The 14096-nt window shown below is 37.5% G+C and overlaps 3 protein-coding genes and 1 long non-coding RNA gene across 7 annotated transcripts in view; 2 read left to right on the forward strand and 2 right to left on the reverse strand.

Annotated features, from left to right (window-relative positions):
* The window catches only part of LOC132783773 (uncharacterized), a 98082-nt gene that overhangs the window by 25535 nt on the left and 58451 nt on the right, over positions 1–14096 (reverse strand). The gene's annotated exons all lie outside the window — the stretch shown is intronic.
* LOC132798607 (uncharacterized) lies at positions 707–4111 on the forward strand. Of its 2 annotated transcripts, none has more exons than XM_060810533.1 (2): positions 707–864; positions 2453–4111. In XM_060810533.1, the coding sequence occupies exons 1-2, from the start codon at positions 816–818 to the stop codon at positions 3817–3819; spliced, it is 1416 nt and encodes a 471-aa protein (XP_060666516.1). In that variant the 5' UTR covers positions 707–815; the 3' UTR covers positions 3820–4111. The 2 variants fall into 2 exon arrangements, with proteins under 2 accessions (XP_060666516.1, XP_060666515.1); XM_060810532.1 differs by having other exon boundaries at positions 708–879; positions 2453–4109.
* On the forward strand, positions 8232–9503 carry LOC132796308 (early boundary activity protein 3). The gene has a single exon (XM_060807436.1). The coding sequence runs from the start codon at positions 8323–8325 to the stop codon at positions 9439–9441; it is 1119 nt and encodes a 372-aa protein (XP_060663419.1). The 5' UTR covers positions 8232–8322; the 3' UTR covers positions 9442–9503.
* Positions 10111–11320, reverse strand: LOC132799028 (protein ovarian tumor locus). The gene has a single exon (XM_060811158.1). It carries the CDS (start codon positions 11227–11229, stop codon positions 10111–10113), a length of 1119 nt encoding a protein of 372 aa, XP_060667141.1. The 5' UTR covers positions 11230–11320.

Consider the following 14096-nt stretch of genomic DNA (forward strand, 5'->3'; position numbering starts at 1 on the left):
TGCAAATAATTCACATTGATTCCTGTGAATAGGCAAATGCTCTTAATTTCTAAATAATTGCGGTCACATAAATCTTCAGAAGCGATAATGAATGGACATTTAGTTGATGTTTTTCAATTAAATAAACGGTAGTTTGTTATTAGATATTCAACAGTCATTAAATCAATTGTCCCAGCTTCAAGGAGACAATTAAAATTTGTAAAATATTTGAAGTTAAGCAAGTTTGCATAAGACTTTGTCGTTAAGTTCATCCTAATTCTATCATATTTATAATTATCAAAAGATTAATTCACCTCAACATTAAAGAGAAATAGATTTGTAGTAAATGCGAAATGAAACAAATTGTGTCTTATATAAAAAGAGTCCATAAATTCTGTCTACTTCCATATAAAGTAAAAACAGAATTGTAGTAAATTTTCAAAAGAACTAAATCATAGTTCAAATTATTATTGCAATTGCAATAATCAACACAAAATAGAAAAGATAAATTCAAGTTTAGAGAATATTTGAAATTAAATAAATCATTATAAATATTCAAACTTCACCATCATCCTTTCATCATCCTTTTTGTGTAAAGTAAAAACAGAGCTGTTTAGGTTAAAAGCATATAAAATTTTATTTTTTTTTACATTTTTGACATTTTTTTTTGTAGTACACAATTCAAAATTACAAACTAAGTATGTGATTTTTTTTTTACATTTTTGACAATTTTTTTCTGGGTAGTTCAAAATTCAAAATTACAAACTAAGTATGAGAAAAATAATAAGGCAATTATAGAAAATCGATCGGCGCGATTCAGATTCTGGGGGAGCATAATGCCACAAGGAAGCCACAGTTGTTGCCACGAAATGGATCGTAGAGCATGTAAGGAGAGCACGGGTAATTGTGATTGTTTGTTTTGTTTGGTTTTGTTTTGTTTGATTGGTTCGATTGATTGGGATAGATTGATTGGTTTTTCATCATCTGAATGGGATACACTGGACCATTTCCACATGTGGCTGGGCCGATGTATAATGCATGTAGTTGACTGTATTGATTGATCTAATATTTCTTGGTGCGGCGACGACGACGCTTCTTGGCTCCCTGAGTCTCCAATTTTTTCAATGCCACCACTAGATGTTGCGGCGGCACAAACTCGATGCCCAACCGCTCTGCCTCCTTTCTCGCCTTTTCTATTTCCTCACGCAATTCGCGTTGACGCTGCATCTTTGTCTCGTCAGCGCATTTGGTGGTGATGGCGGTGCGCACCTCCCGAGCAGTCATGTCAAAGCAAGAGGTCATAAAGTAGACCAAATCAGCAACCCGAATAGGATCCAGCTTGGCCTTGACTGGCATCACACAGTCCTTGAAAGCGGGCGAAGGTTTGCCCGACAGCGTGTAGTCAGAGAGTGGCATCCGATCGAAGATCTCGGTCAGCAGCTTGCGGGTGATCGCAGCTCCTGTGTTGCCCCAGTTGACATTGTCCAGAAATTCACGAGTGAGGCGTGTGCCCTGTGGTCCGAGTACGATGTGAGTGGAGTTCGGATCCTTTTCGAACTCAAAGGCTGGCTTGTTGCTGCTGCCACTCGATGAGGTGGAGGCAAGACGCCTCTTGGCCTTGACACGCTTGCGTTTCGGTGCCGCCTTCTTCTTGGTCTTCTTGGTGCTGGGCACATAATCATCGTCATAATCGTGCTGATCGATGATGTTGTCATCTTCAGCTGTCTCGGGGGCTCTTTCAGTGCTCGGGGTGATGGGAGTGCGACCCAATGAGACGTTGAGGTTTCTCTCTCCATCGTGCAACTTGTCCATCTCCTTGGTCAGCAGCTCGAGAGCCGTCAACTTGCACTTATTCCAATTCTGCAACATCTTGACACGAGCAGCGTTCACTGCGGCAATGGTGTTCTCCTCGAGAATGCGGCGCTCGTATGTTTCCTCATCGATATCCTTCTTCGGATCGTTATCAGTTTGAGTGTCCATCGGCTCATCCTTGCCTTCAGGTGGCGGTGTTTCCATTAGTTTCTCCGCAGCCATGGCCAGTGTGGCAATTGTGCTTATCTGTTTCTTGATAGGTTTGGGAGCTGTTTCACGATCGGTTTCCTCAATGTGGCGCATGGCGAGCTCAGCGAAGCCAGCAGCTTGTCTTTCCTGTTGACGAGCTTTTTCCTCACTTGTCATTTCCTTCACTTTCGGTTTCTCAACTTTTCCCTTAGCTGTGCAGGGTTCATCGTTTGTGCATTTGGCCACGAGATCGGCGACCTTTTTTTGTGCTTCGCTGAACTTGATCAACTTTGGATCGTAGGGCAAAATGCTTAGTGCAATTTCTAAACGTTGGCGGCGAGACATGTTCGCTGTCTGTGTCGTGATTGTTGACTGATGTCTTGTCCAGCGAACACAGCTCTTTTATACTCTCGCCAGGTAGCTTGAAAACCCAACGCTAATCCCTTTATGATCCTTATTGTATCGTTGACAGATGCTGAGCTAGCTTATGGCCTGGGTTTCTTGGCTGCTTTCAGACAATTGCGCTTCCAATGGTCGCCGGGCGGATCAGTTGGGCGGCTACCTGCGGGCGGATCGCGATCTTTGCTGTACCGGACTAACGATGACAATAGCGAGGAATGCTTAAACCCAACTTGCAACTGTGATCTACCTGTGGAAGTAAGGCGTCCCGTTTGCGTTGTGTTTGACGAATCGGATCCGATTTCCGCGCTCGAGCACAGCTTCGATTTTTCCTCAACGAGCACTCAAACTATTTTCGTGGAACACAAAGCCGCGCAGACCGACGAGAGTTTAAGCCAAATGAGCCATCAATCCACGCAGTACGAAGATCAAGGGAATTTTAAGAAACCAGCCAAGAAACAAACGCAGAAACAAGCGTATCCTGCTGCGCATTACTATCCGAGGAACACTCGACTAAGCAATGAATCCTTCGACCTTCCCAAGCGACGAAATGTGCTACACAGAATGCTGCATTGGAGGCAAAACTTTCTACAAATGCCAACAATATCAAAAGGGGAAAGTCCAATGGCAGAAACTTGGCAAAATTCAGATTCAATTCGCAAATTTGTGCCAGAAATATACGAAAGGCTGAACGAGTTGTTGAAGAAAGTCGACAAACAGGAGACACAAGTGAAGCAGCTGCAGAAAGCTGTGGATTCCATAAAGCATCAAGCAAACAACAACTTTGCTGAGAGTTCAATCTTTACTCAGAAAAAGTTGCCTTTTCTGCAGCCAGTGAACACAAAAAGAACTTGCGATGCCGCCACTTGGACTTCATGCAACTCGAGTAAAAGTACTCTATCAAAAACTAGGAATTCCTCTGCAGAGAAAAGATCCACAAAAGTTGAATTCGCTGAGCAACCAAATTCGAACTATATGCTGGAGAAACAATACTCCAGCGAGTGCCAATTGTGTGTGGAGAAAACGCAGCCAGTGCTCGATGATCTAATTGAGAAAGTGCTGCAACTGATTGGGAAGCGAAACTTTGAGGATATCATGATCACTGTGCTGCTTCGTGCTGACAATGTCTATCATGTGAATGTCCAGGAGAAACAATCAAAGCTCAATCTTGGCTGCCTTCTGGCCACCCACGAGGCTATCGAAAAGGCTGCCAAACGAGGCTTCTTCAATCAGTTTCTCACCTACTCTGTGACTGATGTTCGCAACACCGTTACGCCCCCTACTCGCCCCTTTGGCATTCCCTTTGAGTTCGTTTCGCAAGAGAAGACCACAAAGAATCCGATATATGTCGAGGATGATTCCGAACCCACTCATTCTGCAGTCTGTGAATTTATCACGAAGGTTCTGCGAATGCCAGCGGAAAAAATTAACAAAGCGTAGTCCAAACTCTTGCCTAGCCTTTGAATTGTACCAATTTTTAGACAAGCTGCTGTGTGGTCAGCTCTGAAATTATGTCAATTAGTCAATTAGTACCACAAAATGTTGCGCAATTTGAATTTATTGACATTTAAAGAAATGTGCATAAATTGTTTTAAACAATGTCCAAAACATTTTAAAGTATCGATTGCAAAGGATTCGATTCCTGATTGTAATGCTGTAGACAATTGAAATAACATTTTAGCGCTCTTTCATAACATTACTATATCAAAATATACTTCAAAATAAATTAAAAGTGTCTTACATAAATGGATGAGTTTTTTTTTAGCTGCCAGCTATTATAACATAATTCCTTAACATTTGTTTAATTTTTCAAATTTAAATAAGAACAAAATTATGTTCATTATGTCCATAATAAATATACATAAGCATATCTAGCTAATAATGGGTTCCTTGCTAATGACAAAGTTTTCATCAAAATCGTGTTAACCAAGCCATGGGTGTATTACAAAATGAGGGTTACCTTGCGTCACAAATGAATGAAAGAAAAAAATAGGTATTTAGATAAAAACTGGAATTAAAAACATTATGAATGTATAGAATACATATTTTCCAATCAAAAGTATCTCAAACTATCAGAAATCCATAAGAACTTCATATACCGTAACATAAATTCTCTAATCCACTTAACAAATAGCTAATATATCAATAAGGTAATAATTTGATAATGAACATTAACAAATAGCAAACCAATATGCAACAACTACACTCTATTCGATTTAAAGTTTTCGCAACTATTGAATGTTGTAAAATAAGGTCTCTGAAATTTTGCCAATTCTCAAGCTAGCGAAATCGTAGTATATTAGGGATCCTATTTTGAGAAATATTTTAGAGCTGTTCCGAATTAAATATATCTCCGGGTTAAATAATTACATACATTTCTCTACTTCGCTTAGCAATTAGTTAATATTTCAATAAGCTAACATTTAGCATTTGAATGCTTTGAAGGCCTAGGAAAAATTATAATTTTAATAATCGCATTCCAGAAAATTTCACAAAAAGTTGCGCTATTATAAAAAAGTTCCAAATTAAAGACATCTCAATGCATAGAATAAACGATTTTCAATATAAATTAACATCAGCTATCAGAAAACGATAAGAACAATAAAATAATAGTTGTTGCTTTTTCTTCATTTAGCAAATAGTTAATATTTTAATAAGTTAGCACTTAGAAACCTAATATGTAACATAATGCGATTCAATTTTAAACTTTCAATTCCTTAATTTGAACAATTTTTTTGGTAAACTATTTATCGTAGTGTTGAGGGTTGAGTGAGTTATAAAAAAACTTCCGAATGCAACATTTATCTATCAGCTATAAGAAAGCGATAGGAGCTACAAATCAATCAATCCGAAATCTCTTCCCTTCATTTAGCAAATAGCTCATATTTCAATAAGCTCAGACTTAGATTAATTACAGATTAATTAAATATTAACAATACGAGTATATAATGATTAACATCAGTTATCAGAAAACGATAAGAACTATATAATAATAGTTATTGCTTTATTCATCATTTAGCAAATAGTTAATATTTCAATAAGTTAGCACTTAGATGAAATCATTTAAATCATTGTAAATGCTATAAAAGACACCTCATATGTAACAGCATAATGCGAATAAATTTTAAACTTTCAAATCTTTAATTTTAACGATTTTTTTGGTAATCTACTTATCGTAGTGTTGAGTGTAGTTATAGAAAAACTTACGAATGCAACATTTATCTATTAGCTTTCAGAAAACGATATAAGCTACAAATCAATCAATCCGAAATCTCTTCCCTTCATTTAGAAAATAGCTCATATTTCAATAAGCTCAGACTTAGATAAAATCATTCGATTGAACATTGGCGCTGAGAAATATCTAACAGCAACATACTATTAGATTCAAAATTCGAGTCCTCCAACGTATTAATATGGGAGATTTGATAAATTCTTATAATTAATCAATAGTGAGTGATTTGAAAAAAGTGAGTGATCAGAAAACGATAAGAGGTACAAATCAAATAATCAGAAATCTCTCTACTACATTTATCAAATACGTAATAGTTACATGAAATTATTTGCATTGGATTGAACATTTGCACTAAGAAACATCTATGTCACATGTAACAGCAACATTCTGTTCGATCTGAAGTCCTTAAAACTATGAATTCTTTAAAATCAATTCTTGTGGTACAGTATTACCCTAAATACATATATGACTGAAATATTTAGAAACAAATTGGAGACATCTGAATGCATAGAATAAACGATTTTTAATATAAATTAACATCAGTTATCAGAAAACGATAAGAACTATAAAATAATAGTTATTGCTTTTTCTTCATTTGACAAATAGTTAATATTTCAATAAGTTAGCACCTAAGTGCTAAAATCATTTAAATCATTGTAAATGCTATAAGAGACACCTCATATGTAACAGCATAATGCGAATCAATTTTAAACTTTCAATTCCTTAATTTGAACAATTTTTTTGGTAAACTACTTATTGTAGTGTTGAGTGTTGTTACAAAAAAAAAAAACTTCCGGATGCAACATCCATCTATCAGCTATCAGAAAGCGACAGGAGCTACAAATCAATCTATCGCTTGAATTCATTTAGCAAATAGCTCATATTTCAATAAGCTCAGCTGAGAAATATCTAACAGCAACATACTATTAGATTTAATGCTTTCGAGTCTTTAAACGTATTAAAATGGGCGATTTTATCAATTCTGTGTGATTTCATCTTAGAAAATTTTGGGCACAATATAATTTTGTAATAAAAAAGTTTCGAATTGAAGTCTGAACGCAGCGATGGTTTTCAATACTAACGAACATCTGCTATCAGAAAACGATACGAGGTACACATCAATTAATTAGAAAACTCTCTACTACATTTATCAAATAGGTAGCATTAAGATGAAATCATTTGTATTTCGATTGAGTATTTGCACTAAGAAACACCTAATTCACATATAACAGCAACACAACATACTGCTCAATCTGAAGTCCTTAAAAATATGAATTCTTGGAAACCAATTCTTGTAGTATCAATCGTAATAAATGAGTGAACATTTTAGAAGCAATATGAGCGTTGGTGTAGAAAAGTTCTGAATTAAAAACATCTGAATACAGATTAATTAAATATTAACAATATATAATGATTAACATCTGCTATCAGAAAACGATATGAACTGCAAATTAACAATCTGAAATTTCTCTACTTCTTTTAGAAAGTAGCTAATAGCATATTTCAATAAGCTAACACTTAGTTAAAATCATTTGAATTCGATTGCGCATTTCCACTAGGGGCCCCAAAACAACATTTAACATCCAATTCAATATTAAAATTTCGATTTACTAAACATATTAATATAAGATTATGTGAATTAATAAGTTCTGTAAGCTTTATCGTAATATGAGTGAGAAAAATTGCGGTTGTTATAAAAAATTCCGAATAAACGATATCTTAATGTATATTATAAATAATATTATTAAACATCTGCTATCAGAAAACGATAAGAACTGCAAATGAATCAATCTGAAATTTCTCTACTTCATTTAGACAATAGCTAATATGTATTTCAATGAGCTAACACTTAGTTAAATTCATTTGAATTCGATTGCGCATTTTCACTAAAAAACTCAGAGTCATTTAACATCCGAGTCAATATTAAAATTTCGACTGCTAAACATATTAATATAAGATTATGGGAATTAATAAACTCTTTAAACTTTATAGTAATATGAGTGATATCATTTTAGAAAAATTGTGAACTTAATATATTGTTATAAAAAAATTCGAATCTTAATGCATATTAATAAACATCTGCTACATATCAGAAAACGATAAGAACTGCAAATCAATCAATATTAAATCTCTCCACTTCATTTAGTTAATATTTCAATAGGCTAGCAAAAATCTGTTTTTAAGTTGAAATCATTTGAACTCGATTGTGCATTTGCACTAATGAATATTTAACCAAGATGGACATACTCTTCAATTTTAAGATGTCGCGGGTTCGTATTAAATTGAGTTCTTGGGAATTTTGTCAAATGCTTGGAACTGTCGAAGATTCGCAGCAGGTATGCGATGGAAGTGGTGTTATAAAATGAGTTTCTGAAGATCCTCTGTGACAGATGGCGAGGTCTCATTTTATGGCTAATCCGCGCAGCTGTCGCTTGAGCCGCGCTGGAATTATGCCTGGGATAATTAGGTAAATCGGGAAAACCCAAACCGAAGTGCGCAAAGAGTTTCGCGAAAAGCGAAGGCGGACTACCTGCTGACCACCCTCGGGTGGCAAAAGGGATCGCTTTCAGGAGAATAAAAGCGACTGGAAACGGAGCAGAGAGCATCAGTTTGCAACAAGCAGCGCTACAGTAACAACAACAGTGACAGTAACTCTTTCAACTACTATTTAACCTTCAAGTCAAGTGCATAAAGAAAATAAAAGAGACAACATGAGCAACAACGAAAACAATCAGCCAAAAGCAGCTCGCATTTCGACCATTTCGAAGACATCTCCAACACGTCTTTCCTGGTTTTTGGCTGAGATCGACGAAGGCGTCGCTGACAACGGCAAAGCAAATGGCAAGAAGCGTCTTTGTGTGCTCCACAGCATGGAGCTGCTCGAGGCTGATGTCTCCGATAAATACATGACTCGCTTCGTCGAATTCCGCCTCAATGGCAAGCGACTGGAGGCGAAGCTGATCCTCGCTTCCGACGATCGTAAAGTTGTCGATGCGGCACTCGAATCGATGAGCAAAGAGCCCAGAGATGAGGAGGATGATGGCAGACAAATGCTGATACAATACCATGAGGAACATGGAAACACCAGGCGACTCTTCCAAAAGGTGATCTCGCCGGTACATGTCGTCTGGATGAGCGTTAATCCCGAGATTGGCGGCACTCCGCTGATCAAATTGAGTGATCGTTGCATTGCCCACGTGCTGAATGCCTATGAGAAGCGCGATTACATGGAGAAGATGTTGCTGCATGTGAAGGCCGCCTGCTTTGATCACGCCTTCGATGAGCCACTCGAAGATAGGCCACAGGCGCCCATGGACGAGAACAGTTGGATGCTGGTGCAGTACAGTCCCGAGCCGGAGATTGTCATCTATCAGGTTGTGCCCTATTCACAGACCGTGTGGCGTGAGGAGAATCTCTTCAAGGATGTGATTGCATATCTGCGTCTCCCTGGCAGCGAGGTTATCCTCCAGGCCGTCGTCATTTGTTACAGCCAGGACGAACAGGCCATGCACAAAAAGTACGATCAGCTGGCCAGCTATGCCTTGGAGATTGACTTTCCCAAGCCCGATGACATGGACTACGATCTGTTGGAGAATAAAGGCACCGCTGCACTCTTTGCCCGCACTAGCACCACGCTCTTCCAGCGTGCTGAGCAGCGTGATTCGACTGGCGCTCATCGGCGGGCGCGACGCCACCTCGAAGAGCTGACCGAAAATGCCGAGAACGAGGCTCAGATGATCATCGATGCCTTCGAGAAGGTGGACAGCGTCAGAATGCAGCAACAGGAGCGTCTTGACAATGGGCCATCTACTTCTTCACCTCGCATTTAATCAGCTAAAATTTTCTATGAGTTTTTACATTATATTGAACTTAGTTCTAGTTTGCACGATTATCCCACATTCTAGCTTATAAAGTACTTTAAGAAATTGCATGCTTTAAATTTAATTTCATTTACTACATAAAATTACTATAAAAATATTATATAACAAAAAAAAGTTAAATAAATGTATTATCTCTGCAACTCTTTGACTTTTCATTAATTACAGAAAAATGTGATCATGTCACAATTATCTTTCAGGAATCACGCCTCTTTTGTTGGTGTCCCAGCTACAAATCTCTTGCTGAGAATATAATTCTCATGCTTGCTTTTCTAATTTCCTCAAATGTGAAGTTTTATAAGTAAATCTTTTTAATCTCTGAGAATATTCAAGTCTCGAAAATGTGTTCTTCACTTCTAACCCTAATTCATTCACTTTCTATCTTGACTTCCTATAGTATATTGCAATTCTTGTTGGTTAAATTGGCTTCCTATTGCTTTCGTATTATAAAACTACTAAATAAAATAATATATTATTCATGTTTACATGTTGTGTTTAATATAAATTGAAAAAATAGAAAAAATTATATGTAATGTGAAGTAAATTTAGTAAGCAAATGAAAAAATAGTTGCTTAAAGTAAATCTGGAAAAAATTGTTATTTGCTGCCTTCTTAAGATCTTTTAGCTTAGCTTTAAAGGTTGCCCATGTGCAAAGTAAAAAGTGGAAGTAGTCGACTGTTGCAATTGTCCTAGATGTTGCTCTTGATGTACTTTAAGAGGCAACATCGACTGCTCACGTTTGCCTGAGCTGAACTGAGCTGCAGTCTTGGTAAATAATAAAACTTGTGTCCAGCTCACACAGCCCAAGCAGTTGCTCATAAGAATCTTCTCCTCGGAGTTGCTTGAGATGGCGTCAAAGTTAAATGGACTCTGCTGAGGCTGCTTTTGCGTCTGCAACTGTTGCTCCTTCTGTGTCTCAAGATGTTGCTGCTTCTGTGTCTGTAGCTGTGTCTGCGGCTGTTGCTGCTTCTGTGTCTCAAGATGTAGAAGCTTCTGCGTCCACTGCCGAAACTCGTCTAGCGGCGATCGACGCACTTTGGACAGCGACACTTTGACCATTTGGCACCAGTGAACAACGTAGACGAAGCAAGAGCGTGCGTCCAAATCAATGCTTTGTATGTAACAATCGAAGAAGCGTTTGGCTATCGACACCACACACTTGTCGCCCACATGCAAATTCGTGCCACGATAGACATCAAGTTCCACATTGCGATAGAATTGGGGATGCAGCGACTTGGCCACCTGAAAGGAGAACGGCACGCAGTGATCATGAAGCAACTTCCTCATACAGGACACACTCGAATGGCCATTGTGGAAGCTGCACTTCAGCTCGTTGTTCAGCATGCAGTTTGTTTGCTGTGGCTTATCCAATTGGATACTGTGGCCATTCCGAAATACTAGTTTATCTCCGAAATGTATTACAGATGACTTCTTGTAGGTGCCAGGGAAGAGCATGTGCTGCACAGCCAACTCGACATCAGGCATTCTTAAGAGTTGCTTAAAAATCAACTTGTAGCTAATTGCCTGAGCTGCAGCTGCTGTCTTGTAGTAAGCGTTTGTGTAGACGATATCAAAGTGATGCTGCGACGTGTAGTAGATGGTAAAGAGTTGTCTAAACTGCTTGCTGTAGGTGATCACCATAGATGGTTTGTTGAACTCATGTATTCGTAGATTGCGGCGATACAGCAGGCACATGGCACGCATTTCGATCATTCCCCCTCGAGTGTGTGGCCAGGACATGCGCAGCGTGTATTTGTCAAAGTCGCCTTGGATTTGCTTCTCGAAGAGGCGACGCTTAAGCGTCAAGAAGCGAACGCACGCTTTGCGCACCTCAAAGTGCAGCGTCTGCGAGTCGTACATTTGCTCGGCCACCGCCCTGAAGACGTCGTTGCCATCGCGCGGCATCTGCTTGCGATACAGGGACTGCGACTCCAGAAAGATGTCATCGCGATCGCGGCGACCCGTCTTGCAATACAACAAATAAGCCATCAGATTCTAGGAATTATTCAATTAAAGCACGCTTCCTCAAGAGAGTGGGAAAAGCAAGACTAGCAAGTTGGATTCAAAAGAATTAGAGATGCAAGTAAACTTGCGATAGTCAACGATCGTTACAAAAGCAAACTAGAGAAGAACATTGAAAGGGGGAAGAACTAGAGATGCACAATGTATTCATAAGATACTCGATAGAAAACAATAGTTGGAGAGGTTCATATTGAATTCACGAAAGAAACGACTCTTAGTCGATAGCTGGGAAAACTAAGTTGGATAGCAAAATATCTTTTGTAAGTTAAAACTTTCAATACGAATATTTTCAATTACATCAAAAATTAAATCATTATTAGAAAAATTTGTTCTCGACATCTTGATAATTTGAACAATAAACTAAAAGTACAAATTTCTTCAAATAGAAATATACGTTTCATTCACAAGAAGTCCTAGAGATGCACGTTCCTCTGCAATAGTTTATCGATAGCTACACAGCTCTCTAATCAGTGTTGCCACTCTAACGCAAGCTGTTCGATACTTTGTTGCCCAAATCATAAAAATTTCATAATTCAATTTATAAAATAATATTACAGATTTGTTGAACTAGAAATAAGCATTCCATTCACAAGAAAACCATGCGATGCCCGTTGCTCTGCGATAGTTAATCGATAGCTACAAACACAAATCTCTCTCTGATCAGTGTTGCCACCCTGACGGAAGTTGTTTGATATTTATCACGCAAATATCAAATAAGAAAACGCTAAAAGAGAAACGAGTAAACATTTAAATGCAAGAAGACAAAGTAGAAAAACAAATTTATGCAGAATCTGATTGCAATTTCAAATTATACAAAAAAAGGAAGCATTACATTCAACTATAAATAAATCCACATTAACTACAATTTCTCTTTGTGCAGACAACAAGCTAAGAGAGAACGTATTTCGCTACTTTTACTGCATTTCCGCTTCAATTGCCAGCGCAGCAGCTCGTCGCACCAACGTCATTAAAATATCGTAATATCCAGCGCAAATAGCAATGCAGCAACACAACACAGCAATAGCAACTGTGGCAGCAGCAACCGTGATGCCATTCCAGCGATGCCAACCGTCGTAAGTTCAAATTAATTGCATGCAATTCGGTGGCTTTAAGCTTCACACAGCTTCAAGTCCCTTCACTTTGCATTTTAAGCGCGCAAGGCTTTGGCTTTAGGCAAGGGATTTGCCCAAGAGGCAGACGAAGGGCGAAGGGCGACTGATTCTCAGTCCCCCCGTCCATTGGCATTTGGCATAAACTCTAGATAAAAATGTAATTTCAACGCTCTGAGTACATAAGTAATTGTAAATATGCAGTCATCGTCATACATAAAACTGCTGTCGCCCCCTTTCTTGCTCTAATGAGCATTAAAGCCTCTGTCTCCGTCCCTGTTTCCGTCTCTGACTTGACTTTGGTTCTCTCGGCGCTATTAAATGGAGCACGAATGCTCTGTTCTTCTTCTTACTGCTGTTGCATTTGCATAAATTGAAATTGTAAAATGACCAAAATTGTCGCAGCAGGCATTTAAGAGAGAGGACTTTATAAATCGAGAGGATTCTCAACTAATAGATACCCTTTAATTGATAAAGTTTGTGCTCTAGTTGTCTACAGAAACTAACAAAGATTGTGCAGCCAAACTTTTTTGTGTGAACAAAATTTAAGATTAATGTATAAGTTTCGGTATGGGCAAAATCGCCTACTTACTACGGGACTTTGTTGGTTTGATATACCAAACTTTAAATGTAGTATATCAATGTATCGAATATATCATTTTGAATATTTTAGTATTTTTGTGGTATAATATTTGGTATATTTAAGAATTAAAGACGCATTGTGGTATAATTTTAAAAGTAATACTATATGAATATACCAAATATAGTCTTTTGTATATTTGTAGTATTTTTGCGGTATATTAAATTGGTATTATTTAAAATTATGTCCGCATTGTATATACTAAATATAGCCTCTGGTATATTTTTAGTGTTATACCATACTTTAAATGTAGTATATCAAAGTATCGAATATATTATTTGGTATATTTTAGTATTTTTGTGGTATAATATTTAGTATATTTTAGAATTGAAGACGCATTGTGATATATTTTAAAAGTCATACTATATGAATATACCAAATATAGTCTTCGGTATATTTCTAGTATTTTTGCGGTATATTAAATTGGTAGAATTTAAAATTACTACCGCACTGTATATACTAAATACAGTCTCAGCTATATTTTTAGTGTTTTTATGGTATATTTTCGGTATTCGGTAGTGGGTATTTCACAGTAGAGCACACTTTGCTATAGCTTTCTTACTTGTTTAAGATTGAAAATGTTTCGACTTTAACGATTAATTTTTGTTAGGTTGACATATAGTATTGCTTATTCGAGTCTATTTTGTATAACCCTAGCGAATCTATAAAAATTACTTTCGTTGATTTCTTCTAAGTGACAAACACACCCTAAATTCGTGTATACTCTCAGTGCAATTCTGTTTGGGGTACTGGGTATAATCAGTGACAGATAGCATTGGCATATTCTGGCTTTCAATTTAATTGGTTTGCATTTTAAATTAAATGAAATTTGTTTG

Source organism: Drosophila nasuta, chromosome 2L (assembly GCF_023558535.2).
Source record: "Drosophila nasuta strain 15112-1781.00 chromosome 2L, ASM2355853v1, whole genome shotgun sequence".
In the NCBI taxonomy this organism is placed as follows: Eukaryota; Metazoa; Arthropoda; class Insecta; order Diptera; family Drosophilidae; genus Drosophila; species Drosophila nasuta.

Excerpts from the sequence above, each read along its gene's own strand:
- LOC132798607 (XM_060810532.1), top strand. The coding sequence starts at position 816 with ATGCCACAAGGAAGCCACAGTTGTTGCCACGAAATGGATCGTAGAGCA. Across the intron at positions 880-2,452 it reads AGCATGTAAGGAGAGCACGG|ATGCTGAGCTAGCTTATGGC; the intron begins GTAATTGTGATT and ends TATCGTTGACAG.
- LOC132796308 (XM_060807436.1), top strand. The coding sequence starts at position 8,323 with ATGAGCAACAACGAAAACAATCAGCCAAAAGCAGCTCGCATTTCGACC.
- LOC132799028 (XM_060811158.1), bottom strand. The coding sequence starts at position 11,229 with ATGTCCTGGCCACACACTCGAGGGGGAATGATCGAAATGCGTGCCATG.